General features: G+C 50.6%; 1 protein-coding gene across 7 annotated transcripts in view; it reads right to left on the bottom strand.

Annotated features, from left to right (window-relative positions):
• Positions 1-13,646: 13,646 nt before the first annotated feature.
• PADI2 (peptidyl arginine deiminase 2) overlaps positions 13,647-24,430 on the bottom strand; it is a 52,166-nt gene continuing 41,382 nt past the window's right edge. For 5 of the 7 annotated variants that reach the window (XM_081575003.1, XM_081575008.1, XM_081575006.1 and 2 more), the window contains 6 exons: positions 23,970-24,121; positions 21,888-22,032; positions 21,026-21,119; positions 19,284-19,369; positions 17,262-17,390; positions 13,647-16,635 (listed from right to left, as the gene is read on the bottom strand). In XM_081575003.1, coding sequence (XP_081431129.1) covers positions 16,402-16,635; positions 17,262-17,390; positions 19,284-19,369; positions 21,026-21,119; positions 21,888-22,032; positions 23,970-24,121 — 840 coding nt within the window. In that variant the 3' untranslated portion in view covers positions 13,647-16,401. Of the gene's footprint in view, positions 16,669-17,222; positions 17,463-19,245; positions 19,370-21,025; positions 21,120-21,887; positions 22,033-23,969; positions 24,122-24,430 lie in introns of all 7 variants that reach the window. The other 2 variants (XR_014078363.1, XM_081575005.1) reach the window with 2 other exon arrangements.

Below are 24,430 nucleotides of genomic sequence, written 5' to 3'. Positions count from 1 at the left end.
CAAAGGAAACACCCCCCCCCCCAAAAAAAAGCCCAGCTGCCATTTCTGAAGAGCAAGGAGCAAAAGCTGAGTGTTGGGAACAAAAGCAGGTACTGAGCACGCCCCACTCAGCACCACGAAGGGGTGGGCGACCGCCTAAGCCCCACCCCCGCCCGCCCCTGGACACACCCTGTCCTCACCCCGCGGTGGAAGGAAGAGCTTGCACCCGAGCCCTGGGGAGCAAGCAAGGGGACCTGTTGCCTGTTTTCACTCCCTGCTGCAGTCAGCACAGGACTCTCAATAAAGCCTTGCCTGAATTTCTTGTCTGACCTCTAGACAATTTCTATTGAATGGAGAAGGCCAGCTTCCGTGGCCTAACTGAACAGGCATTTCATTCTTTCATTCAAAACATTTTCTGAGCACTGACTATTAAGAGACACTTGCTCCTTGGAAGAAAAGCTATGACCAACCTAGACAGCATATTAAAAAGCAGAGACATTACTTTGCCGACAAAGGTCCATCTAGTCCAAGCTATGGTTTTTCCAGTGGTCATGTATGGATGGGAGAGTGACAGTCAGTTCCTAGGCAGGTTGATAAGAAGTCCGGGGTCCCCAGGAAGAGAAAGGGGTCTGGGATTCTCAAGGAGGAGTGTTGGGGTCCTTTAATGGACCAGAACTTGGTGGTACAGAGTCGACGATGAGAAAGAAAGAAGGAAGGAAAGAGGCTGATACTCCCTGGTTTACACAGTGTGTCAGTGTAACCGGACAAAGAGTTGGCTCCATCTACGCAGGCACAGGGCGCCCTCTCGAGGAGGTCTTGAAAGCCCGGGCGAGTAAGTAGACATGGTGGACACCTGTGCTCCTGGAAGGGAGGGGAGGGGAGAGAGAAATGCAGAAAGACACACGGCTGATGTTCTGACGGAACCCTGGAAGCAGCCTGGAAGGGAGGAGAGAGAGAGAGAGAAATGCAGAAAGACACAGGGCTGATGTTCTGACGGAACCCTGGAAGCAGCCTGGAAGGGAGGGGAGAGGGACAGAAATGCAGAAAGACACACGGCTGATGTTCTGACGGAACCCTGGAAGCAGCCTGGAAGGGAGGAGAGAGAGAGAGAGAAATGCAGAAAGACACAGGGCTGATGTTCTGACGGAACCCTGGAAGCAGCCTGGAAGGGAGAGGGGAGGGAGAGAGAAATGCAGAAAGACACAGGGCTGATGTTCTGACGGAACCCTGGAAGCAGCCTGGAAGGGAGAGGGGAGGGAGAGAGAAATGCAGAAAGACACAGGGCTGATGTTCTGACGGAACCCTGGAAGCAGCCTGGAAGGGAGGGGAGGGAGAGAGAAATGCAGAAAGACACAGGGCTGATGTTCTGACGGAACCCTAGAAGCAGCCTGGAAGGGAGGGGAGAGAGAGAGAGAAATGCAGAAAGACACACGGCTGATGTTCTGACGGAACCCTGGAAGCAGCCTGGAAGGGAGGGGAGGGGGAGAGAGAAATGCAGAAAGACACAGGGCTGATGTTCTGACGGAACCCGGCGTTTAGTCAACAGATTGTGGGCACATACATACTGTCTTACAAGATAGCCTTTCAGCAGAGATAGGGATCAAAAAATCTTGCAAGTTATCCAGGAAGCCTGAGGCTAGAGTCATTCTCAAGAAAGGGGATTGTAAAAGTTACTTTCCATATCAGAAGGGAAGAGAGTTGTAAATGGCTACTTTTCACCGTATGGAAAGGCTACTTTTCATGCAAACGAGATATATAAATTCTTATTATTCCCCAGAGTTGGCTTGCCAGCCCCTCTAGCACCTGCATTCAGGGGCTGATAAGGAACATATGATTTACGCAAGACCAAAAACAGCACATAGGAAGCTTCCTGTTAAATGTTTCCCCCCAGAGGAGGAAAGGACAAACTCTTTTTTCTCTACATTCCTTAGTCTTAGCCACATAAAATCTTTTTATTCTTTTAGTCTGGAATGATGATTACACAACTCAGTTTAAACTCTGTACTAGGGATTATATGACAACAATGCGTGAGGACAGTTTCTCCTTCCTGAAAGCCTTGTAACTAATCCTGTTATCTTAGAATGTATATTATGGGAGTTCGTCTGGTAGGATCTTGCTGTTGTTAAGTTCTAATCCTATTATCTTAAAATGTAAATTGTGGGAGTGGGTCTGGCAAAATTTCCACAAACTTGAGATATTCTTTAGATTTACTGTAATACTAATTTAAAAGTGTATAACTCCCTTGCTAACACTAGTGAGGGGGGCACTCTCCATCCCCCTTCTGATGTCTATGTCAGGGGCTTTCTCTGTCCGTTTTCATACTTTAATAAAACTCTGCTACACAAGAGTTCTCGAGTGATCAAACCTGCTCCCGAAGTTGAATCTTCTTCGGAGATCACAGATCCGACACTGTTCACGTAAGCTGTCCTCTTGGGGGCTCGTCCGGGATCTTCAGGACGAGGTAAGACCGCTCGGAGCTCTAGCCTCTCTGCCTTCTCAGCACACACAGTTCCGCTTTGCTTGTCTAACTCCCCCGTGTGCTTGTGTGAGTGAGTGACCCGCCCTGCGTGAAGCGAGTGAAGGGCCCGCTCTGTGCTTCCGTGGTGCCCGTGGTGACTGAAGCCAGCCCCCAAAGGGGCGCCTTGTCGAGGGCTTATACCGACCTGCCAAGGCCAAGAGACACCCAAGGTCCTTGCGAGGGGAGCGACCAGAAATGGACAAAGCGTGTGGACCTAACTTTCCTTCCTCTGTCAGCTTTTCCTGGTCTCTTTGACCGTTTCGTAATTGCGTGGGGAATTAGAACTACTAGCCTAATCTGTTGGATCACAGACTTTCAAGGGAATTGTGATCCATGCTGTTACTATGCACTTTTACTTAGACCCCAAGCTTAGTGGTCATGGAAGCGTCTGGCCTTGCTAGGAGCCAAAAGCTGCAGGAGCACATTTGGAGCGAGGCAGAGCTCTGGCTCCAGGAATGTCTCTCAGGCTAGAGGTCACTCCCTTGGCTGCCTGCCCCAGGGGCCAGCGACCTGAAAGTGAGTCTTTGTCAATGGCTGTGCCTCTGATCTTTGTGGATAGAAGCACTGCTGGTGACCATGAGGCTTTTTGAGGGCACAGATCAGGAATTGCAGGATCTGGTCAGAGTGGAAGTACAGTGGGCTTCTTCCTTTGGTAGCGCTAGCGCTTAGTGGGCCAGGGGAGGCTCTCTGACGGCTTTTGTCTCAACTCCTTAGATATCCCTTTTGTGGCATCTGTGGAAATGAAACGGAAGGATTGGCCCTAATAGTTCGAGAACAAAAATCACTTTTTCCTCGCTGGCCAACCCTCCACCACCTTTTTGCTCTCACATACCCTGGCGTGGTGACACTCAGGAGGGACATCTTGGTTGTTGTTTGTCCCCTTATGACTCACACACTTCCCCAGGAGTCCTAGCTTGGGAAACTTTCTGGGAAAGCTACTCGGCTCCACCCCGGGTGGCATCAGAAGAAAAGGGCAAATCAAACAAAGGCCTTGGTCAGTCTGGGATGCCATCAGGTCTACCCCAGGGGCATCTCCACCCCGCCTTGGTGGCAGAACTGGGAGGGACGAGTAAGACGCCTGCGTCGGTAAGGGACAGACTAGGTCTGACCAGGGAAGGAAAGCTTTGCTGGAGAGTCCGTCTACACCCCCATCTAGAGCAGAGAGGGATGCTTCTGGTGGAAAAAAGCCACGGTGTGGGTGCCGCTTTCTTCTGTCTTACAGATGGGAGCTAGCAGTTCCAGAACCACTTCTTTAAAATGCATTTAAAAAACTGGGAGAAGTTTGATCCCCAGAATTTAAAAAGACATGCCTGATCTTCTGTGATGTTGAATGGCCACAGTATCCTTTGGAAGATGGGGAACACTGACCTGTTGAAGGGTCTCAATTATTTCTGTTTTACGACTAGACCAGTTCTGTAGAAAATAAGGGAAAGAAGAATGTGTTGTTCTTTATCTCTCTGCGAGATATGCCAGACTTGTGTCCTAAGGGCGCAGATTTGGGCATGAAACCTTCAGCTCCCTCCTGTTCTCTGACTTGGCCCCTGTATCTGGGGCTCCCAACTGAACGGGCTGAGAGTCAGGCACCCTTCCGGGAGGGGTTGTTGCCTCAGTCTCGGTAGAAATTCAAACAGTCCCAGTTGTGGTCGAGACTATTTAGAGGATCCAGAAAAGTACACAGAAGCCTTTACAGGACTAACTTTACTTTATGAGCTTACTTGAAGAGATGTAATGTATGTCTTAGGACAGACGCTGACTCCTGACTTGACAATTTGAGTTTTGGAGAAGCTAGTATTTTTGGAGATGAATGGCTTGAGCGTGAGGCAAGGGGAAAAAGAAAACACGAAATAGCCCTCCTTCCTACTGGGGGCCAAGCGGTTCCAATGGCAGTCACTTGCCGGATGCATTCTTGAAGGACTAAATTTAGCAAGCGCATGCTGAGACTTTAAATTATGCTAAGTTGGCTGACATAGATCAGGGAGAGAAGGAAACTCCTGGTAAATTCCTAGATGGACTATGGAGGCTCTCCACAAGTTTACTGACATTGATCTTGGAAGTGCAGAAGGAGGAATGATCTTAAAAGATTTCTCACTCAGTCAGCTCCAGATATCTGCCTTAAATTACAAAAACAGGCGTTTGGACCAAATCAGTCTTTAGATAATCTGTTGCAAGTGGCTCAGACGGTATATTACGGTAGAGAATATGAGGAGGAAAATAAGAGGCAAAAAAAGAACCAGGCAAAAGACTGACACCCCAACAATGGCTGTGAGACCTGCTCTGAAACAGCCTGAGAAAAATGCCCAGAGGAACCCAGGTGAAAAGGGATGGGCTTGGTATTACTGTGGAAAGGAGGGGCATCTCATGCGGGATTGCCCTCAGGCATCTAAGCTGCCCCGGCTCCAGGTGCGGTCTGCAAGGACCCCACTGGAGGAGAGACTGCCCCCAGAGGCGGAGGTTTCAGGGGTCGGACTCTCAGGACAATCAGGACTGAAGGTGCCCAGGGGTCCCCACACTCGCTCCCGTCCTAATCACACCTGAGGAACCCCGGGGATTAGTAGCTGTGGGGGCCAATCCATCGATTTCCCTTTGGACACCAGGGCAACTTTCTCCGCGCTCACGGAAGCCCCTGGCCCGCTGTCCTCCCGATCCGCTTCCGTAATGGGACTGTCTGCACGAGCCAAACATGATAATGTTAGTCATCCTTTAAGTGGCAACTGGGACTCTACTGTTTTCTCACGAGTTTCTGATCGTGCCAGAGTCTGCCTCACCCCCCTGGGAAGGGATATACTGAGCAAGGTCCAGGCCTCTGTTTTCATGAATATGGAGCCTGCTCTTCTTAACGAAACAAACTGTAAATCCTAGAGTGTGAGCTGATGAAACAACTGTGGGTTGAGCACAAAATGCTGTTCCTGTCGTTGTCAAGCTCAAAGACCCTCACCTATTTTCACACCAAAAGCAGTATCCACTAAAGCCCGAGGTTAAGGAATGGGCAAAATCTTACTGTACATACTTCTCATGATGTAAGCAGGACCTTAAACTCTAAAGTCCCGAGTGACAGTGGCTCCTCCTGTAAAGCTGCTGTAACTCAGGGGGTGTCAGAAGCTCTAGGAATAGAATATCACTGACACTGTTCCTGGAGACCCCAAACTCCAGAAAAGGTTGAAAAGGCTAATGACATTATTAAGAGACATTTGCATAAATGAACTCAAGAGACTCAGGACAAGTGGCTTAAAGTTCTACCCATAGCTTTAATGAGGGCTTGGACTGCCCCTAAAAAGGAAGGACTGTCCCCCTTTGAATGTATCTATGGAAGACCCTTCTTATGCACAGACACTGTTATAGACCCCGAAGCCTTAGAATTAACTATGTGAGTCAGCTTTCAGCCTTTCAAGAGACATTACAGAAACTCTGGGAGGGGACTCCTGACCCAGCCTTTGAGTCAAACAAGCTGCTGTTTGAGTCAGGAAGTGAGATGGGCCTGAGAATCTAGGTGGGCCTGCTATTACCTTCACCAGCAATCACGTGTGACGCCTCTCTTTAATCTGATGATATCCAGCAATCCTAAAATGGACTGGTGCAACACTTTGTACTTTAACTATGGACATAATGTAACTTTTAATTTTGATCATGTTTTAACTTGGTTTAATGACTATTTTGCTGTACATAAGAAGGTGAAAGTGAAGTCGCTCAGTCGTGTCTCTTTGCGATCCCATGGACTGTAGCCCACCACGCTCCTCCGTCCATGGATTTTCCAGGCAAGAGTACTGGAGTAGGGTGCCATTTCCTCCTCCAGGGGATCTTCCTGAAACCAGGGATCGAACCTAGGTCTCCCGCATTGTAGGCAGACGCTTTACCCCCTGAGCTGTCAGGGAAGTAGGGGGACATAAGAAGGTAAATGGGTCTAGATCTGGTGGTTTTCCACCTGATGTTTAACAAATACAGGATGAGGTCATATGGTTAACTCCTAAAAAGGGACACCTACCATCTCAGTTCAGTTCAGCCGCTCAATACTGTCCGACTCTTTGCGACCCCATGGACTGCAGCACACCAGGCCTCCCTGACCATCACCAACTCCCAGAGCTTACTCAAACTCATGTCCATTGAGTTGGCAATGCCATCCAACCATCTCATCCTCTGCCGTCCCCTTCTCCTCCTGCCCCCAATCCTTCCCAGCATCAGAGGCTTTTCTTTTTTTGTCTTTTTTATTTTTTATTTTATTTATTTATTTATTTATTTTTAAATAAATTTATTTATTTTAGTTGGGGGCTAATTACTTTACAATATTGTAGTGGTTTTTGCCATACATTGACATGAATCAGCCATGGGTTTACATGTGTTCCCCATCCTGAGGCTTTTCAAATGAGTCAGCTCTTCACATCAGGTGGCCAAATTATTGGGAGTTTCAGCTTCAGCATAAGTCTTTCCAATGAACATTCAGGACTGATTTCCTTTAGGATGGACTGGTTGGATCTCCTTGTAGTCCAAGGGACTCTCAAGAGTCTTCTCCAACACCACAGTTCAAAAGCATCAATTCTTTGGTGCTCAGCTTTCTTTATAGTCCAACTCTCACATCCATACATGACCACTGGAAAAACCATAGCTTTGACTAGACAGACTTTTGTTGGCAAAATAATGTCTCTGCTTTCTAATATGCTGTCTAGGTTGGTCACAACTTTTCTTCCAAGGAGCAAGCATCTTTGAATTTCATGGCTGCAGTCACCATCTGCAGTGATTTTGGAGCCCCCCAGAATGAAGTCTGTCACTGTTTTCCCATCTATTTGCCACGAAGTGATGGGACCAGATGCCATGATCTTAGTTTTCTGAATGTTCAGTTTTAAGCCAACTTTTTCACTCTCCTCTTTCACTTTCATCAAGAGGCTCTTTAGTTCTTCGCTTTCTGCCATAAGGGTGGTGTCATCTGCATATCTGAGGTTACTGATATTTTTCCCAGCCATCTTGACTCCAGCTTGTGCTTCTCCAGCCCAACGTTTCTCATGATGTACTCTACATATAAGTTAAATAAGCAGGGTGACAATATACAGCCTTGACGTACTCCTTTCCCTATTTGGAACCAGTCTGTCATTCCATGTCCAGTTTTAACTGTTGCTTCTTGACCTGCATACAGATTGCTCAGGAGGCAGGTCAGATGGTCTGGTATTCCCATCTCTTGAAGAATTTTCCACAGTTTGTTGTGATCCACACAGTCAAAGGCTTTGGCATAGTCAATAAAGCAGAAATAGATGTTTTACTGGAACTCTCTTGCTTTTTAGATGATCCAGTAGATGTTGGCAATTTGATCTCTAGTTCCTCTGCCTTTTCTGAATCCAGCTTGAACATCTGGAAGTTCGCGGTCCATGTACTATTGAAGCCTGGCTTGGAGAATTTTAAGCATTACTTTACTAGCATGTGAGATGAGTACAATTGTGGGATAGTTTGAGCATTCTTTGAGATTGGAATGAAAACTGACCTTTTCCAGTCATGGGGCCACTGCTGAGTTTTCCAGATTTGCTGGCATATTGAGTGCAGCACTTTCATAGCATCATCTTTGAGGATTTGAAATAGCTCAACTGGAATTCCATCACCTCCACTAGCTTTGTTCATAGTGATGCTTCCTAAGGCCCACTTGATTTCACATTCCAGGATGTCTGGCTCTAGGTGAGTGATCACACCATCGTGATTATCTGGGTCATGAAAATGTTTTTTGTATAGTTCTTCTGTGTATTCCTGCCACCTCTTCTTAATATCTTCTGCTTCTGTTAGGTCCATACCATTTCTGTCCTTTATCAAGCCCATCTTTGCATGAAATGTTCCCTTGGTATCTCTAATTTTCTTGGCGAGATCTCTAGTCTTTCCCAATCTGTTGTTTTCCTCTATTTCTTTGCATTGATCGCTGAGGAAGGCTTTCTTATCTCTCCTTGCTATTCTTTGGAACTCTGCATTCAGATGGGAATATCTTTCCTTTTCTCCTTTGCTTTTCGCTTCTCTTCTTTTCTCAGCTATTTGTAAGGCCTCCTCAGACAGCCATTTTGCTTTTTTGCATTTCTTTTCCATGGGGATGGTCTTGATCCCTGTCTCCTGTACAATGTTATGAACCTCTGTCCATAGTTCTTCAGGCACTCTGTCTATCAGATCTAGTCCCTTTAATCTATTTGTCACTTCCACTGCATAATTGTAAGGCATTTGATTTAGGTCATACCTGAATGGTCTAGTGGTTTTCCCTATTTTCTTCAATTGAAGTCTGAATTTGGCAATAAGGAGTTCATGATCTGAGTCACAATCAGCTTCCGGTCTTATTTTCACTGTGTATAGAGCTTCTCCATCTTTGGCTGCAAAGAATATAATCCATCTGATTTCAGTGTTGACCATCTGGTGATGTCCACGTGTAGAGTCTTCTCTTGTGTTGTTGGAAGAGGGTGTTTGCTATGACCAGTGCGTTCTCTTGGCAGAACTCTATTAGCCTTTACCCTGCTTCATTCTGAACTCCAAGGCCAAATTTGCCTGTTACGCCAGGTGTTTCCAGACTTCCTTCTTTTGCATTCCAGTCCCCTATAATGAAAGGACATCTTTTTTGGGTGTTAGTCCTAGAAGGTCTTGTAGGTCTTCATGGAACTGTTCAACTTCAGCTTCTTCAGCGTTACTGGTCGGGGCATAGACTTGGATTACCGTGATATTGAATGGTTTGCCTTGGAAACGAACAGAGATCATTCTGTTGTTTTTGAGATTGGATCCAAGCACTGCATTTCAGACTCTTTCGTTAACTATGAGGGCTACTCCATTTCTTCTAAGGGATTCTTGCCCACAGTAGTAGATATAATGGTCATCTGAGTTAAATTCACCCATTCCAGTCCATTTTAATTCGCTGATTGCTAAAATGTTAACATTCACTCTTGCCATCTCCTGTTTGACCACTTCCAATTTGCCTTGATTCAGAGACCTAACATTCCAGGTTCCTGTGCAATATTGCTCTTTACAGCATCAGACTTCCATTACCAGTCACATCCACAACTGAGTGCTGTTTTTGCTTTGACTCTGTCTTTTCATTCTTTCTGGAGTTATTTCTCCACTGATCTCCAGTAGCATATTGAGCACCTACCGACCTGGGGAGTTCATCTTTCAGTGTCCTATCTTTTTGCCTTTTCATAGTGTTCATGGGGTTCTCAAGGCAAGAATACTGAAGTGGTTTACCATTCCCTTCTCCAGTGGACCACGTTTTGTCAGAACTCTCCACCATGACCTGTCCGTCTTGGGTGGCCCTACATGGCATGGCTCATAGTTTCTTTGAGTTAGACAAGGCTGTGGTCCATGTGATCAGATTGGTTAGTTTTCTGTGATTGTGGTTTTCAGTCTGTCTGCCCTCTGATGGAGAAGGATAAGAGGCTTATGGAAGCTTCCTGATGGGAGAGACTGTCTGAGGGGGAAACTGGGTCTTGTTCTGATGGGCGGGGCCATGCTCAGTAAATCTTTAATCCAATTTTCTGTCGATGGGCATGGCTGTGTTCCCTCCCTGTTATATGACCTGGGGCCAAACTATGGTGGGGGTAATGAAGATAATGGCAACCTCCTTCAAAAGGCCCCCCCCACACACTGCCACACTCAGTGCCCCCTACCCTGCGGCAGGCCACCGTGACCCACACCTCCGGCGGAGACTCCTGGACACTCAGGGCAAGTCTGGGTCAGTCCCTTGTGGGGTCACTGCTCCTTTCTCCTGGGTCCTGGTGCGCACAGGGTTCTGTCTGTGCCCGCCAAGAGTCTGTGTCCCTCGTCCTGCGTAAGTTTTGGCGGTTCTATGGTGGGGTTAATGGCGACCTCCTCCACGAGGGTTTATGCCATACCCAGGTCTGCTGCACCCAGAGCCCCTGCCCCTGCAGCAGGCCACTGCTAACCCGGACCTCCTCAGGAGACACTCCGATACAGTTCTGTCTCAGTCTCTGTGGGGTCTCTGGGTCCTGGTGTGCAAAACATCAGGATTGAACAGGAACCCAGTTGGCTGGGGAGTGAGCCACAGGTGAAAATCATATTGCTCACATCATCCAGGCTTGAGACAAGGCTGCAGAGCTGGGCTTTCTGCCTGAACATGTCTTTTATCTGGTTGTCCAACTGGAGAAGAGATACCACATGCCGTCATTTGGTATCACCACACTGTATTGAGTTATCAGTAACATTGCCGTCAGCCCTTTCCTTGAACTGATGCCCCTTGGACAAGGATCCTGGATAAGTCCTCCTGGGCAGGCAGAGTTCATCCCTGGCTGATCTTTTGCTTGGGGAGGAGGGATTCCACTTCCACAGGCTTCTGGCTATGCCAGGGTGTGGATCAGATCCCATCTGGAATGAAGAGGCTGAGATAATGGGGACCCCAATGTCCCTTACTGAGAACAGAAGATATATTAAAATGCAGAATCAAGTTGTATCCCAGGGAATGGTGATAGGAAGGAGGCTGGAGGTGAGGGAGTTATGTTTTCCCTTTCCACGGTGCTGATGGGGATTCTCTTCTTGAATTGAGCAGAGGGGACTTGGCCAAAGGCACTCCCTTTGCCAAGAGGCCAGTCCTGGTAATATGGCAGCAGACAAGATTCAGGCAAGAGAACCTTCTGGAGGGGCAAGATGCTGCACATCAGGGCCAAGGAGGGCTGATATCTATCTTCTATTTCTCTTTTTGGTATTATAACAATCAACTTTTGTTAGCCATTGCAGTCTCGCTGGATTCTGAGGATTTAAGGAATGTAACTATTTCTACAACTGGGACTCAGCCTGGTAGAGATGAGTCTATAACTCTGCCATCCATTGTGGTAGCTGTGCCCAAGCTTGTGCTCAGCCTGGTAGAGATGAGTCTATAACTCTGCCATCCATTGTGGTAGCTGTGCCAAAGCTTGTGCTCAGCTTGGTGGAGATGAGTCTATAACGCTGCCATCCATTGTGGTGGCTGTGCCCAAGCTTGTGCTCAGCCTGGTAGAGATGAGTCGATCACTCTGCCATCCATTGTGGTGGCTGTGCCCAAGCTTGTGCTCAGCCTGGTGGAGATGAGTCGATCACTCTGCCATCCATTGTGGTGGCTGTGCCCAAGCTTGTGCTCAGCCTGGTAGAGATGAGTCTGTAACTCTGCCATCCATTGTGGTAGCTGTGCCCAAGCTTGTGCTCAGCCTGGTGGAGATGAGTCGATCACTCTGCCATCCATTGTGGTGGCTGTGCCCAAGCTTGTGCTCAGTTCCTTCAGTCATGTATGACCCTTTGCAAACCTATGGACTGTAGCCCATCATGCTCCTCTGTCCATGGGATCTTCCTGGCAAGAATAATGGAGTTGGTTGCCATGCCCTCCTCCAGGTGATCTTCACCACCTAGGGATCAAATCCACATCTCTTACATTGCAGGCAGACTCTTTACCCCCAGCTACCAAGGAAGCCCAATATGGTAGCCACTTGTGGCTACTGAATGCTTAAAATGTGGCTAGTCTTAAGAGAGATGTGATTTAAATATAAAATGTATATCAGCTTTCAAGGACTTACTACCAAAAAAGAGAATGTGAAATATTTCATTAATATTTTAAAAATTTGATTACCTACTGAAATGATAATAATTTGGACATATTGCAATAAAGAGGACATTATTAAATTAACTGCACCTGGTTTTCACTTTTGAAAATGTGGCTGCCAGGAAATTTAAAATTACATATGTGGCTTGCACTGTGTTTCTACTGGAAGGTGCTGTTCCAGAAGTCTCCGGATGACTTTCAGCAATTTTGAGGTGAGTGGCCAAGATGTGACACCACCAGCAGGATGGATTTAGCACGCTAGCATCCCTTGGGAAGTTCCAGACATAGGTGAGTCAGGAAACCCCCATCGAGGATTGGCTCAGGCCATGTTAGTTGGGTATAAAAGGGAAGAATGACCTCAGAGGGCTGGACCCGTGGGTGAAGTCCAGGAATAAGAGAACTGGCGATTTTCACTCTGCACCAGAATATCTGTCCAGAAACCCAAGATGGGGCTGAGAGGTGAGAAGCCTCCAGGTGCATCCCAAAGAGCTTGAACGTGGCTTCTAGTTTCGGCAACCAAATAGGTGATTGTGTTTTAGGGCCTCAGGAGCTTATTCACAAAGACCTTGCTGTGTCATGGCTACGGATTTTATGTGCTCTGCTTAGTCACTCACTCCTGTCTGACTCTTTGCGACCCCACAGACTGTAGCCCGCCAGGCTCCTCTATTCATGGGATTCTTTAGGCAAGAATACTGGAGTGGGTCGCCATGCCCTCCTCCAGGGGATCTTCACAACCCAGGGATCGAACCTAGGCCTCCCACATTGCAGGAAGATTCTTTACAGTCTGAGCCACCGGGGAAGCCCATGGATTTTATGCCATGGATTAAATCATAAATACTGTGCAACAACTCCACATTATGAGAACGTGATATTACTCAGAGCAGTGGGCACCACTAGTGCTATGCCCAGATCCCTTTCTGGTTCTGGGAACCCATTCCCCAGCTCCTGGGACTCTGCTGCTAATAAGCACAGCTGTGGGGAACTCCCTGGCCATCCAGGGGTTGGGACCCTACGCTTTTACAGCCACCAGGGGTGCGGGTTCAATCTCTGGTCAGGGAACTAAGATCCTGCAAGCCGAAAGGCAAGGCAAAACACGAAACAAAACTACAGCTGTGATCCCCTTTAGATGATTGCCTGTTCAGAGAGTCAAAGTCCCACAGCCGGCGACTGACGGGTGTGGGTCATGAGACTTGGCCCCAGATGGAATGACTGAGCTGCTGCTTCTGCTCAGAGCCCTCCCGTGGCCAGGCTGAGGCTGCGTCTGAAATCACACTCCTGGCTTCTCCCCTTTTCTGGCCCTGCTTCCTGCACTCCCTTCCTGGCTTCTTTTGGAGGCGCTTCCTTAAGTCACTTGTTCGCAAAAGCTCACCTCTGGTTTTCCTTCTGGGGAACCAGGAAACAGTCAGACTTGACTGTGGGTGTTGGTGTTAACCTTGGCTGGGGGCCAGGTAATACACACCCATCGACTGTGTGTGGGATTCAAACCCTTGGGATACTCTTGCTGAGAGCCCTGGTTGTGTGTGCAGAAGGGCAGAGACCGCAGGGCCAGGAGAGGGCCCGTGTGTGGCCTGCCTCCCTCCAGGCCATGGCCATGAAGCAACCATGAACAGCACACCAACGGCCACATGGCTTCCCTCCGACCATTTATTTTGTTGCTGTTTAATTGGGCTCTTTCCCAAACATGTCGTGATCTCCAGCATCGCCTCTCGTCCAGAGAGTTGAACGCATGTCCCACTTCTCATTATCTTCATGATACCTTCTGCTCTCTTATTTAAAATATTTCAAAGTAAAGATAGAAACAGGACCTTGGCTGAGTTTTGCAACACGGAAGTGTGTTCTAGGCGAACGTTTATAGAGTGGTGGGTGGGGAAGAATGATGAATCCAGGGGTGCTGAGGGGACATCCACGGCGGGGGGTCACACGGGCAGGCAAGCGAGATGAGGAAGGCTGTCTGAGGCTTGGGGCTTCAGGATCATCAGAAACTGCTGACTTATTGATGGGGAGAGCCTTAGAAAAATCTAGAAATACACACCGTCTCCACACAGGAAGTGCCCACTTCCCCTTAAGGCAGACTAAAAAAAAAAATGAAAGAAAGCCGCCAAACACACATTAACCGAACACAAACGCACAGCAAACTCTAAGTCTCCAGATAAACACTCACAAATAGGCACTGGGTGTCTTCAGCTCTGGGGTTGGAGAACCCTGGGGCTTGGGCCCCCAAAGGCAGGAGCCATGGTCCCCAAAGCGGGGACAACAGCTTCTGAAGGCACTGGGGTCTCATCTGCTGGGGGGTCCTGGCCCAGCTGGACAGGCAGGAGGCTTGTTTAAAGAAGACCCACCCCTCTTATTTCAGAGATAGTGGCTTGAGGAAGCTCTGCATTCTGTGCATTTCCTGAATATAGCGAACTGGTATTTCTAAAGAGCGCATCACCGAAAGGGCAAATGCTGGCCATTTAAATGTGGGTGGCTGCTTCCTTGAGGAAAGGGCCAGACCCCATTTGCTACTGGGCACTGTACCCTCAGAGCCCACCACTGTGCCTGGTACTTAGGCACACAATACAGGTTTGTTGAATGAATGAATGATCCAAGAAGAAAATCTCATTCTTCAAGAATCCAAATTTACAACCTTTTCACTGGTTATAAATCAGTTCCTTTTTAACCCTCGAAGTGGAATTATAATTCACTTATTCTCTGAAGTCAGCTGCCCTTAAAGGAAATTTTAAAGCTGAAACTAAGTCTTTTCAGTGGGAGCCAGAGAATGAATCTGACTATGTCCAAGTGAGAGGATTTTCAGCAAATGTACTAAGGAATTTCAGTGGGGATCATCGGTACATCTCTAAGGCCAGTAGCTGGCCCGGAACTGGCTGTTCAGGCTGGAGGTTAGGGCAGGGTCTTTATGTCTTGCATCTGACATCTGGAGGGGAGAGGTGGGTCTTAATTATGTCCTGTGGCGCGGAGGTCTGAGTGTGGCTGGTGGGGAAGAAGTCCTTGTAGCTGCCTGGAGAGATGGCATCGGAGTGGGAAGTGGAGGCCGTGAGAAGAGAGGGGTCAGGGGCGGCCAGAGAACCGAGAACACGGCAGAGAAGATGGATTACACGGCTCACCCTGGGACATCTTTGCACACTGAACTCTCAGGCCACAAGGACGCTGGTGTGGGGAGGAACTCCCAAACATCTGGGAGAGCCTGGGTCCATGAGAAAGATGAGGCATAAGGAGCATCTTAGAAGCAGAGAAGGCTGTGCTGATAAAAAGCTGCTTCCAGGGAAGGTTCTAACTTGAGGATTGGACCCTCAGGGAATGTGGAGGCTGGCCAGTGGTGTCTGCACTGCAGAGAGCAAGCCAAGGGGATCTGAGGGAGGCTGGTAGGGAACGAATACATGGGGGTGGCCCCCTGGACACCCCAAGGGCAGTGAATTTCAAAGGGTGATGGCAGGTCAAGGTGCAGCTGGATTCCAGAATCCTTTTCCATGCGGCGACCGTGACCCTCGGGGCATGGCTACTGGGCAAACTGGTCACCCCAGAGCCTCCTTCCGTTCTCTTCCCATTCAGTTTTGGACAACAGACTAAAGATTTTGGGGGGAAGGTTTTGGGTACTGGGGTTTTTTGTTTTGTTTTTCACATCAAGGCTATACAGACTCTGGCCAAATGTTCAGCTATTTTCAGGAAGGTCAGTGTGGAGGCTCACAGCGGGAGGTTACATTGTGGATGCTGGGGCCCTTCTGAGGGAGGGCAGGGCACGGATACCCCACATCCCTCCCCACTGCCTGAAGGCCCCTCAATGGTGGCCTGCAGTCCAGTTCAGGCAGGGGGGTGCTCTGGGGGTACAGAGCCTGGAGAGTCAGGGAGGGAGGGAGGCGCTCGGGCCCCTGTGGTGTCAGCCCGACAGCTGGGTTTCCTCCTTTTTGTTATACAAGCGCCTGCCTCAGCTTTGGTTGCTGAGTACTCACTTCAAATATGGTGACCTTGAGTAAGGAGCCAGGCCGCCTCCCCTCACTGAGGCCCTTTCTTCTAGAGATCTTAGTTGATTCTGATAACCGACCATTGGGGCCACCTTCTTTCCCCCTCTTCCCTACCTTCAAATTTCCACTCTTCCATTTAAAATTCACCAAGAAAGAGAAAGCCCTCGAAAAGCCAGACCGCCACCCTCAACTCCCATACGAGCAGAAGCCCAGTTTCGTGGGTTCTCTCTCCTCCCATGATCTCGCTGTGTGGCCCCAGGCGTGCCAGGTAATTTCCAGGGCCTGTAAGTAAAAGTAAAATTGAAAGTAGAAATGTTTTCCCCCAAGTTCCCCAAGAGCTATTGCTGAAGAGCATCCTGCAATCATACTAAGAACCACAGAGGCTGCTCCGGTCCCAGCACGGGTAGCTGACCCGTGGCAGCTCAGGCCTCCATGTGCCACCACTTGAAGGTGAAGGGCTTCCGGCGCACGTTGGTGCCGCAGTGCACCTCGCCCAGAAACTTGTGGTAGGCGGAGATGTCGTCCACGAAGGTGCAGCAGAGGCCCAGGGGCTCCAGCAGGGAGCGCACGTGTGTCTCCAGGCAGCACACCTCCTGGACCTGGGGCCCGAACGGCTTGGGGATGCCCAGGTCCTTGTCGAGCACAATCATGTTCACCTGGGCGGGGAGGCGGGGCCGCAGTTACGTTCACTGAGCACCTGCTGTGCACCACCCTGTTCCGAGCCCTCCAACAACCCTGTGATCTAGGGACTGTGATTACCCCCACTTTACAGATGAGGAAACTGAGGCTCGGGGGGCTAAGCAACTCCATACACGGCAGAGCTAAGTGGAAACCCACCCCTGTATGTATGTGTATGGACATACATGTGCATGCAGCTATATATATATGCGTCAGTGTGTGCATTGCATGCATGCATGTACGTGTGTTTTCATGTGCATATTTATGCATCTATGTTTCTTGTGTATGTGTGTTTTAACCTCTTTCTAGCTCATAGAAGACTCTCCTCTATGATAACAAGAATCTCTCTCGTCTGTAAAGGCCTTTTGAATTTACAAAGCACTCTCCACTGTGTTAAGGTGAAGGCTCCCCCAGGATCCCAGGGGGCAACCAGGATGAGCAGTCCTGCCGGCAGGGTGAGCGCTGGGGTGGGAGGCCACACAGCAGCTCAGCCCGGCCTGGGGCCTGGGCATCCCGATTGGCCAGCCTCAGCTGAGGGGTCCCTCTGGGTCTGGCCTGCCCCCACTGACGGTTCGGGTGAGGTCCGGAGCCCAGAGCACCTCACCATGTTTGGGAAGAAGGCCCTGGCCTGGCGGCTCTTGTCCATCTTGAACAGGGCGGGCAGGTCGATGATGTCCCGCTCCGTCAGTCCCAGCTCCTTCTTGAGGATGTCGCGGTTCCAGTCCAGGCAGCGCTGGGTGACGGGGAAGAAGGGAGGGCAGGCGAGTGAGGGGCACCCCGACACCTCTGTCCACCTCACCCCTGCCTGAAGCATCAGACCTGGGCCCCAGCACTCTAGGGAGCCTCCAGGGCTCCTCCAGCACGTGGCCACCTCTTCGGTGCCCCTCCCACCCCCAGTGGGAGTAATAGAGAACGAGAGAAAGTTACAGGAATCATACCGGAAGCTCACAGACATGATACTCAGTGCTCATTTACTGATCCCCAGCCACGAGTCAGACCCTAAGTGCTGGCCATGCAGTATCCCACTGACTCCTCAGGCCACCCCAGGTGGTAAGAATAACAGTGACGATGATTTTGATCAATCTTAATAAAAACTAACATGTTCAAGTACCCTAAGTGTATGGTTCTAAGTGCTTTACATACGTTACTTATTTAAGCCTCAATCTCACAAGGTGGACGCTATTAGTATCCCCTTATTAGAGACGAGGTAGCTTGGTGGTAAAGAACCTGCCTGCCAAGGCAGGAGACGCCAGAGACACAGGTTCAATCTCCAGGTCGGGAAGATCCCCTGGAGGGGGAAATGGCAGCCCACTCCGGCACTCTTGCCTGGGAAATCCCACGGAGAGAGAAGCCTGGTGGACTACAGTCCACAGGGTCACAAAGAGCCGAACGTGCCTGAGCGGCTGAGCACACACATCTCTGTGTGTTAGAGATGAGGGCACCTAAGACTCAGAGTCCTTAGTGAGTGGCCCACAGTCCTGGTGCCGAAAGTGAGGGGTCACGGTCCGACCTCAGATCCACCTGATGCCAAAAAACGCCAACAGGGAGGAGTCGCGATCAAGTCGACTTTCAAACAGCCACGAGGCGTTCGGGGAACTTTGGGAAACTTGGGGTTGCCTCTCCAGCATCCAGTCCACCCTCCCCTTGAAGTGCAGCAGCCGGATACTGGGGTGGGTTGCCACCTCCTGGTGACAGCTAGTGCCCCTACCTCTTTGTTCCAGGGATCAGTTCAAGGATGGGTAATAAACTAGGATTAAGGCAATCAGTATATGGAATTCCTCTGGCTACAAGAATTGGTTTAGGTTGGCACAATCAGAGTGAAATGCAAGGCTTTTGTTTAATTGTTGGGGGCATGTAAGACCTCTCTCTTTGTGGATGGTATAGGGGGGTGGATAGGAGACCTTGAACTGTTGCAACTAAGCTCCTGCCATGAGGGTACCCGCAGAGCCCAAGAAGTGCAGAGGGGTGGAGCCGGAGCCCTGATCGACCTCGGCCTGAAAGCCACACACCGCTGAACTTTCCACTTGTATGAGCCACTCATGCCCTTTTGTTTAAACATGTCTGAGTTTTTTTTTTTTTAAACCTGGTGCTTTAAATATGCCCATGCAAATAAAGAGAGATCTAATTTGACTAAATAGGACCCTGTTGACTGGTTTCTACTTCTGGATATAATTTTGAGATTTAGGGATTCAGAAAGTAGGATTAATCCATAGACAGAAAACTTCAGGAATCTGTGACCCCTAAAAAATAAAACTTCAGGGCATATCTTCATAAGAGTTTCCCCGGGAAGTAGGTCTGTAGTTTTCATATTTTGGTGACTGTGGGTCTCCCCCAAATGTTGCAGGCTCTAGCCTTACAGACTCTTCGGCTCTTGAGCACCACCTGATACATCTTCCTTCCAGGTCTCCTGTCTGCTTTAGCCTCTGCTGACCTGCACACCCCCACTGTCACATCTCAGCTTCCAGGACAGGAGTCAATCAGGAAGGCGGGACCGCACGCTCCTCGAGGCCCTTCCCTCTGTTGTGTGCGAGGGATTCCTCGCCATTCCCTAGGGCAGCCCCAAGGACGTGACAGGCGCCATCGGTCACAGCCTCTCCCCTCCCACAAGGCCCTGCCCCGCACTCACCTGGAAGTACTGGTTCTCCTGCACGAGGCTCTCATTGGACAGAATCTTGTTGATGGTGATGCGCTTGCTGCTCATCCCGCCCAAGCCTGTGGGGGTCAGAGGACAGGGGACGGGCTATGTCCAGCCTGGTGCTCCTCTTTGCCAAGACTCTCAGCTTCTGGGCTCCCTCTCAGGATGAGGGCGATGGAGCTGGGACAGGCAGGAGCGTGGGAGGGCAGCCCCCGGCGGACACTCCTTTCCCCAGGGTTGGCCATGTCACCCGGGCCAGGGAAGCGGGGGGCGGCTGCCTGGCTCTCTCTCTGGCTGGAGGGAGGGGTAGCACAAGAAGCCTGCTTCCAAGGACGAGCAGCGGGCCAGGGGCAGGGTGGCAGAAGCAGGGTGCCAGGCGGTGTCACCCGCCTGTTTCAGACCTGCCTCACGCTCGGCCCTCCTCCTGTTCTGGGCCGGCATCTACCTCCTGTCCCCTCGTGGTGGCCCATGCGGCTTCTGCCTGGTGACATCTAACGCTTAGGGAGCATCTGCAGTGTTGCAGGGAGTCTTCCAGGTATTCACTTGCAGTAACTCAGTAGTCTTCCCCCCATTTCTATCAGGTAGCTTCCAGCACTAAACATGCAGACACGGAGGCACAGAGAAGTTCCCGGACTCATCGGAGGCCTTACAGCTGGTGGCTGAGCCAGCAAGCAGACCAGGAGGTCTGATTCCAGAGCCTAAGCTATTAATTCTTTTCTTCCCTGTCCGATGCCGGTCCATTGTGTTTCCTAGTTTTGTAGCTTGTTAGTGGCAGATGCGGGCTGCTGCTGAGCTGTCTCCAACCCTTTGGATCTATTTGTACAAAGATAATAGTTCCTGTACCGGATCAGTAGCTTTGAGGGGTTAATATAGAAACAAGCTTCCAGAAAGTTGAGACTCATGCCTGCCAATCTAAAAAAAAATTTCCTATCGGTGGGAATTTAAAAAGGATAGTGGTCTTAAGTTCGTCTTGTCCATCCCAGACGCTAGTCACTATCAGGAACACTGCCTTTGGACATGGAAGGTGGTCATGTATGTATGTATGTATGTATCAACCAGCCTGAGGGATACAGACTTTTGGGAGCAGGTGGATTAGAGATGCCAGCCTGAAAAGTGACAAAAAGTAATTTACGAAAAACACTTAAGAACCGGTCATGGCGTCTCTAACCTGGCTCACTGTCTCCACCTGATCAGCTTTCTTTCTTTCCATAATTAATTCAAGAGGAGAGCTCATCCCAGTCTGTCTGTCTCAGCTACGTGGATGTCTGAATTAAGCAGACGGACTCTCACCCCGGGACGAACAGTGGTGCCGTCTGACTGTGCATCATGCCTGTCGCTCCCACTCTCCTCCTGCCCCGACACCGCAGCGCATGCTCTGCTCTTGGCTTCCTTCCCAAACGCGAGGTCCCTGAGCGCACATCGCGTTTCAGTTTTGAGCCATTTAACCCTCCTCGGGGGCTGGTGCCATCTGAAGTGTCCCACACCGGGTCCCGAAGAACCACAGGCCGCTGTCGATGATCATAAGGGGCGGTGGGCAGCTTGAGGGTGCGGCTGACCGCCGCGAGGCCCACAGAGGCCAGGGCCGCCTCCCGCCAGGGTGACCCCACGGCCTCGGAGCAGGCTGGACGACCGGATGGAGCCAGTGGGTGTCCAGGACAAAGCGCTCACCGGCCCCGCCCTCCCAAAGGCTCCCCAGGGGCCTGGCTCACTGCCAGGGCCCGGTGGGCACTCACCTTTGAACATGACGGCCTCCCCGTGGCCCTCCTTCTGCTTTTCTCGGAAGAGCTTGTAGCAGGCTGAGGTGCTGGCCATGAGCATCCGGAATTTCTGCAAGAGACCGTCCAGCCGGCTGGTCAGCAGAGGGCAGGTGGCCGAGCCACGTGGGGGGGCTCCTGCCCTGCGGACCTCGGGCCCCGCCTTCGTATTGTCTCAAGCCACCCGCGCTGAGTGGCAAAGGCTGCCTGGCAGGGTCTTCTCTATTTCAGAGGAATGTTTCTCACCCTTCCTGCTACAGAAATTTTCCTGCCTCAGCAACGCCGTCAAGTTGAAGCTCAGAGTAAAAGGTGACCTTGGGCAGAGAGGAAGAGCTTATCCAAGGGGCCAAGAGGCCAGACCATTTGATTTCCAGAGGCCTCCAGATTTCCAGGGTTATTAAGTTGCAGACATTTCTTTTCACTTCAGAAAATGAAAGAATCTCTCTAGGGCCCCAGGCCCATATCCCATCGCTCTCTAGAGCATTATGGCCAGTACAGTAGCCACTAGCCCTGTGGGATTATTGGAACTTGAACTGTGGCTGGTCTTAGCTGAGATGTGTGAATAATAAAATATACACCAATTCTGAACACTCAGTATGAAAAAAGAATGTAAAACCTCTTATTAATACTTTTTATAATGATTACATGTTGAAATGCTAAAATTTCAGATTTATTGGGTTCAACATTTACCGGCCACAGCAACAACATACAATCCAGCTTCAGCCTACTTCCTTCTTCCGCTATACAGTCCACTTCCACTAGATAACCCCTCCGCTGACAAGAGCTGCTGGGCAGGGGTTCCGCACCAGCCTCTTCACTCCAGCCCCAGGGCTCAGCTCACCTGGGTGCCTGGGATGGGGACGAAGGTCATGAATTCATCCACGTGGCCCACGGTCAGCCAGTCTGAGTAGAGCTCCACGGGCGCCTGCACCTGCTGGGCCTGCAAGAAGTCCCTCACCACCTTGGTCATCCTCCGACCACCAGACCTGGGTGGGGTTGGGAGGGGGCAGTTCTTCAGAAGGTTGCCCGTGGTGCCTGTCTCACCAGAGGGCTTGCAGGAGTTCAGTCCCTGGAACCCAGCCTGGACCCAGCATGGCTTCAGCAGAAAAGTCATGAGAAGGAGCTCGAGTTGCAGAGACACTGGCACAGGCAGAAAGGCGTTTGAGCCCAGCGGGGAGAAGGAAGTGTCAGCTGTAGCCATGGTGTGTGTGAAGGGCATGGAGCCCGGCCTTTAGCCCCTGAGGGTGTCAGCGGGTATAGGGTGGCCAGCTTCTGTGCTCAGGGGTTCTTCTTGGACGGCTGGAGGGGGCTAAGGCTCAGGCAGCGTTCCAAAATCTGCCCCTGCCTATGTCCCTCTAGGATAGTAAATTCTCAGTTTCAATCTTCAATCAAGTGACGCCTCTTCCAGGAAGCCCTTCTTGACTTCTACACTCCCTGAGGTCTTCAATCTCCTCCTTACCCTTACACTATAACCCAAGATCTTCACAGTGGCTGGCAAATTCCTTTTTGATCTGGCCCCTGCCTGTCTCTCCTACTTCACCTCACTCTTCCTTGTTCTGTCTGAGCCAGCCAGGTGCTAAGATTGTTACCACTTGAATGTTTTTCCCCAGCTGCCCCTTTTATGCGGAATGCTCTTTCCCTTTGATCTTTCCATGGCTGCTTCCTTCTCATCATTCAAGCCTCAATACCAGAGTCATTTCCTTAAAACCACAAAAACCAAAGTGCCCCTGGCCCATCACTCTTTACCATGTACCTATTTTATCTTCCTCACTGCACCTATTAGCACCCAAAAGTATCTTACTTATTTGCTTGCTTCCATGTTTATTTTCTATATTGTCCCGACCCCTAATCGAGAACTCCCCAAGAGCTGGGACTTAGTTTTGCTCACGGCTGCTTCCTCAGAGCCTAGAACAATGCCTGGCACAGAGGAGACCCTCCATAGATGTTCATCTCCAAGAAGCCCCCTGAACTCCCCTAAGGGGGAGCTCCCTTAGGGGCTCCTCCTTGGGTTTCCCTGGCTCTGCGTTGTTCTGTCACTGTATGCACCCACCCCCGGTTTCATGCCAGTTATCTCCACCATTTCCTGGAAGGTGGAGGCTGGGCTTCATGTCTGAAACCCCATGCCCGTCACAGGGCCTAGCACTTGGCTGGGGCTTTGGAAATATCTGCTGAATGGATGGGTGACGGCTGAGAGCAGAGAGAAAGTGGGCAGAGGGGGCAAATGGTCACTATCTGTGCCAGTGGCCTCCTCTCAGAAGCCAAAGCATCCATGTGGCCCACAGGGAGCCAGATCCCGGCTGACCGCATACGTGCAGGTTCCTGGCAGCCCCTTTGGTGAAGTGGGGACCCACAGTCCTCACTTCCTCCCCAGCGACTGCTCTAGCTAAGGACGAACCTGCCTTTCTGTTGACTGGCCGGTCACCTGGGGAGGCAGGGCGGCGCTGCGGGCAGGCGGAGAGCCAGGGGCTCAGGCCGTTGACTGGCCGGTCACCTGGGGAGGCAGGGCGGCGCTGCGGGCAGGCGGAGAGCCAGGGGCTCAGGCTCCGGGGCAGGGCCGTGTCTTCCCGTGTGTCTTCTGGGTGGGCTTCCTGGGGGTTTGCTGGCGGACCCCCACTCATCTTCCCTCAGTACTGTTTCTTCTCTGCACTCCTGCATCGCTTCCCCACCTTATTCATCATCCCATTATATACCGTCCCATTTGGGGAGGAGGGTCATTTACTTAGTTTTATGCTAGATCCTAATTCATGCTAAGGTGTAAAGGCTAACTTGATTTTCTTTCCAAGAATGTGTGTATCTTGTCAGTCACGGGCGAGGTTAATTCTCCCAGCCAATCACTCCACGTCTGAGCAGCCCAGTCCGCTCCAACAGAAGCAACGACTACCCACTACCCCCACTTCCCCAGCCCCTCCCCGGCTGCGCTTACAGAGGAAAGCTGCTCCCGATGAGGATCCGGCCCAGGGGGTACGTCTTGCCGTTCACGGTCACTGGCGGACTGACCTCCAGGTTCCCAAAGGAATCAAGGCTGGTGACAGGCTCAAAGAGCGGCTCCCGGGTCACATAGCCAAAATCTGGGCCCTGGGTAGGGGGCACACACCCGTGGTTAGTCTCCCGTGGCCAGGAGCCCTTAGTCCCAGCCCAGCCACCCTCTGAGGACCACTTCTCACCACCTTTGGTCTGGCCCTGTGAGCACTTAGCTTCTGGGGGGTTGTCCATTTGCTTCTTACTCCCGCTGAAGAGTAGGAACCCGGCACGAGGAGGCTCAGTTTGTGAGCACGTCAGTGTGAGTGTGTGTGTGTGTGAGCGTGTGAGTGTGTGTGTGTGTGCGCGCACACATCTGAGTCTCTGCATCTGTCTCTATTTCTGGGGAGGCTCAGTTTGTGAGCA

The sequence above is a fragment of the Giraffa tippelskirchi genome, chromosome 3, assembly GCF_054371585.1.
Source record: "Giraffa tippelskirchi isolate mGirTip1 chromosome 3, T2T-mGirTip1v1.2.pri, whole genome shotgun sequence".
NCBI lineage: Eukaryota > Metazoa > Chordata > Mammalia > Artiodactyla > Giraffidae > Giraffa > Giraffa tippelskirchi.
The sequence above is the reverse complement of the archived record's forward strand: the minus strand, read 5'-3'. Positions and strand labels throughout refer to the sequence as shown.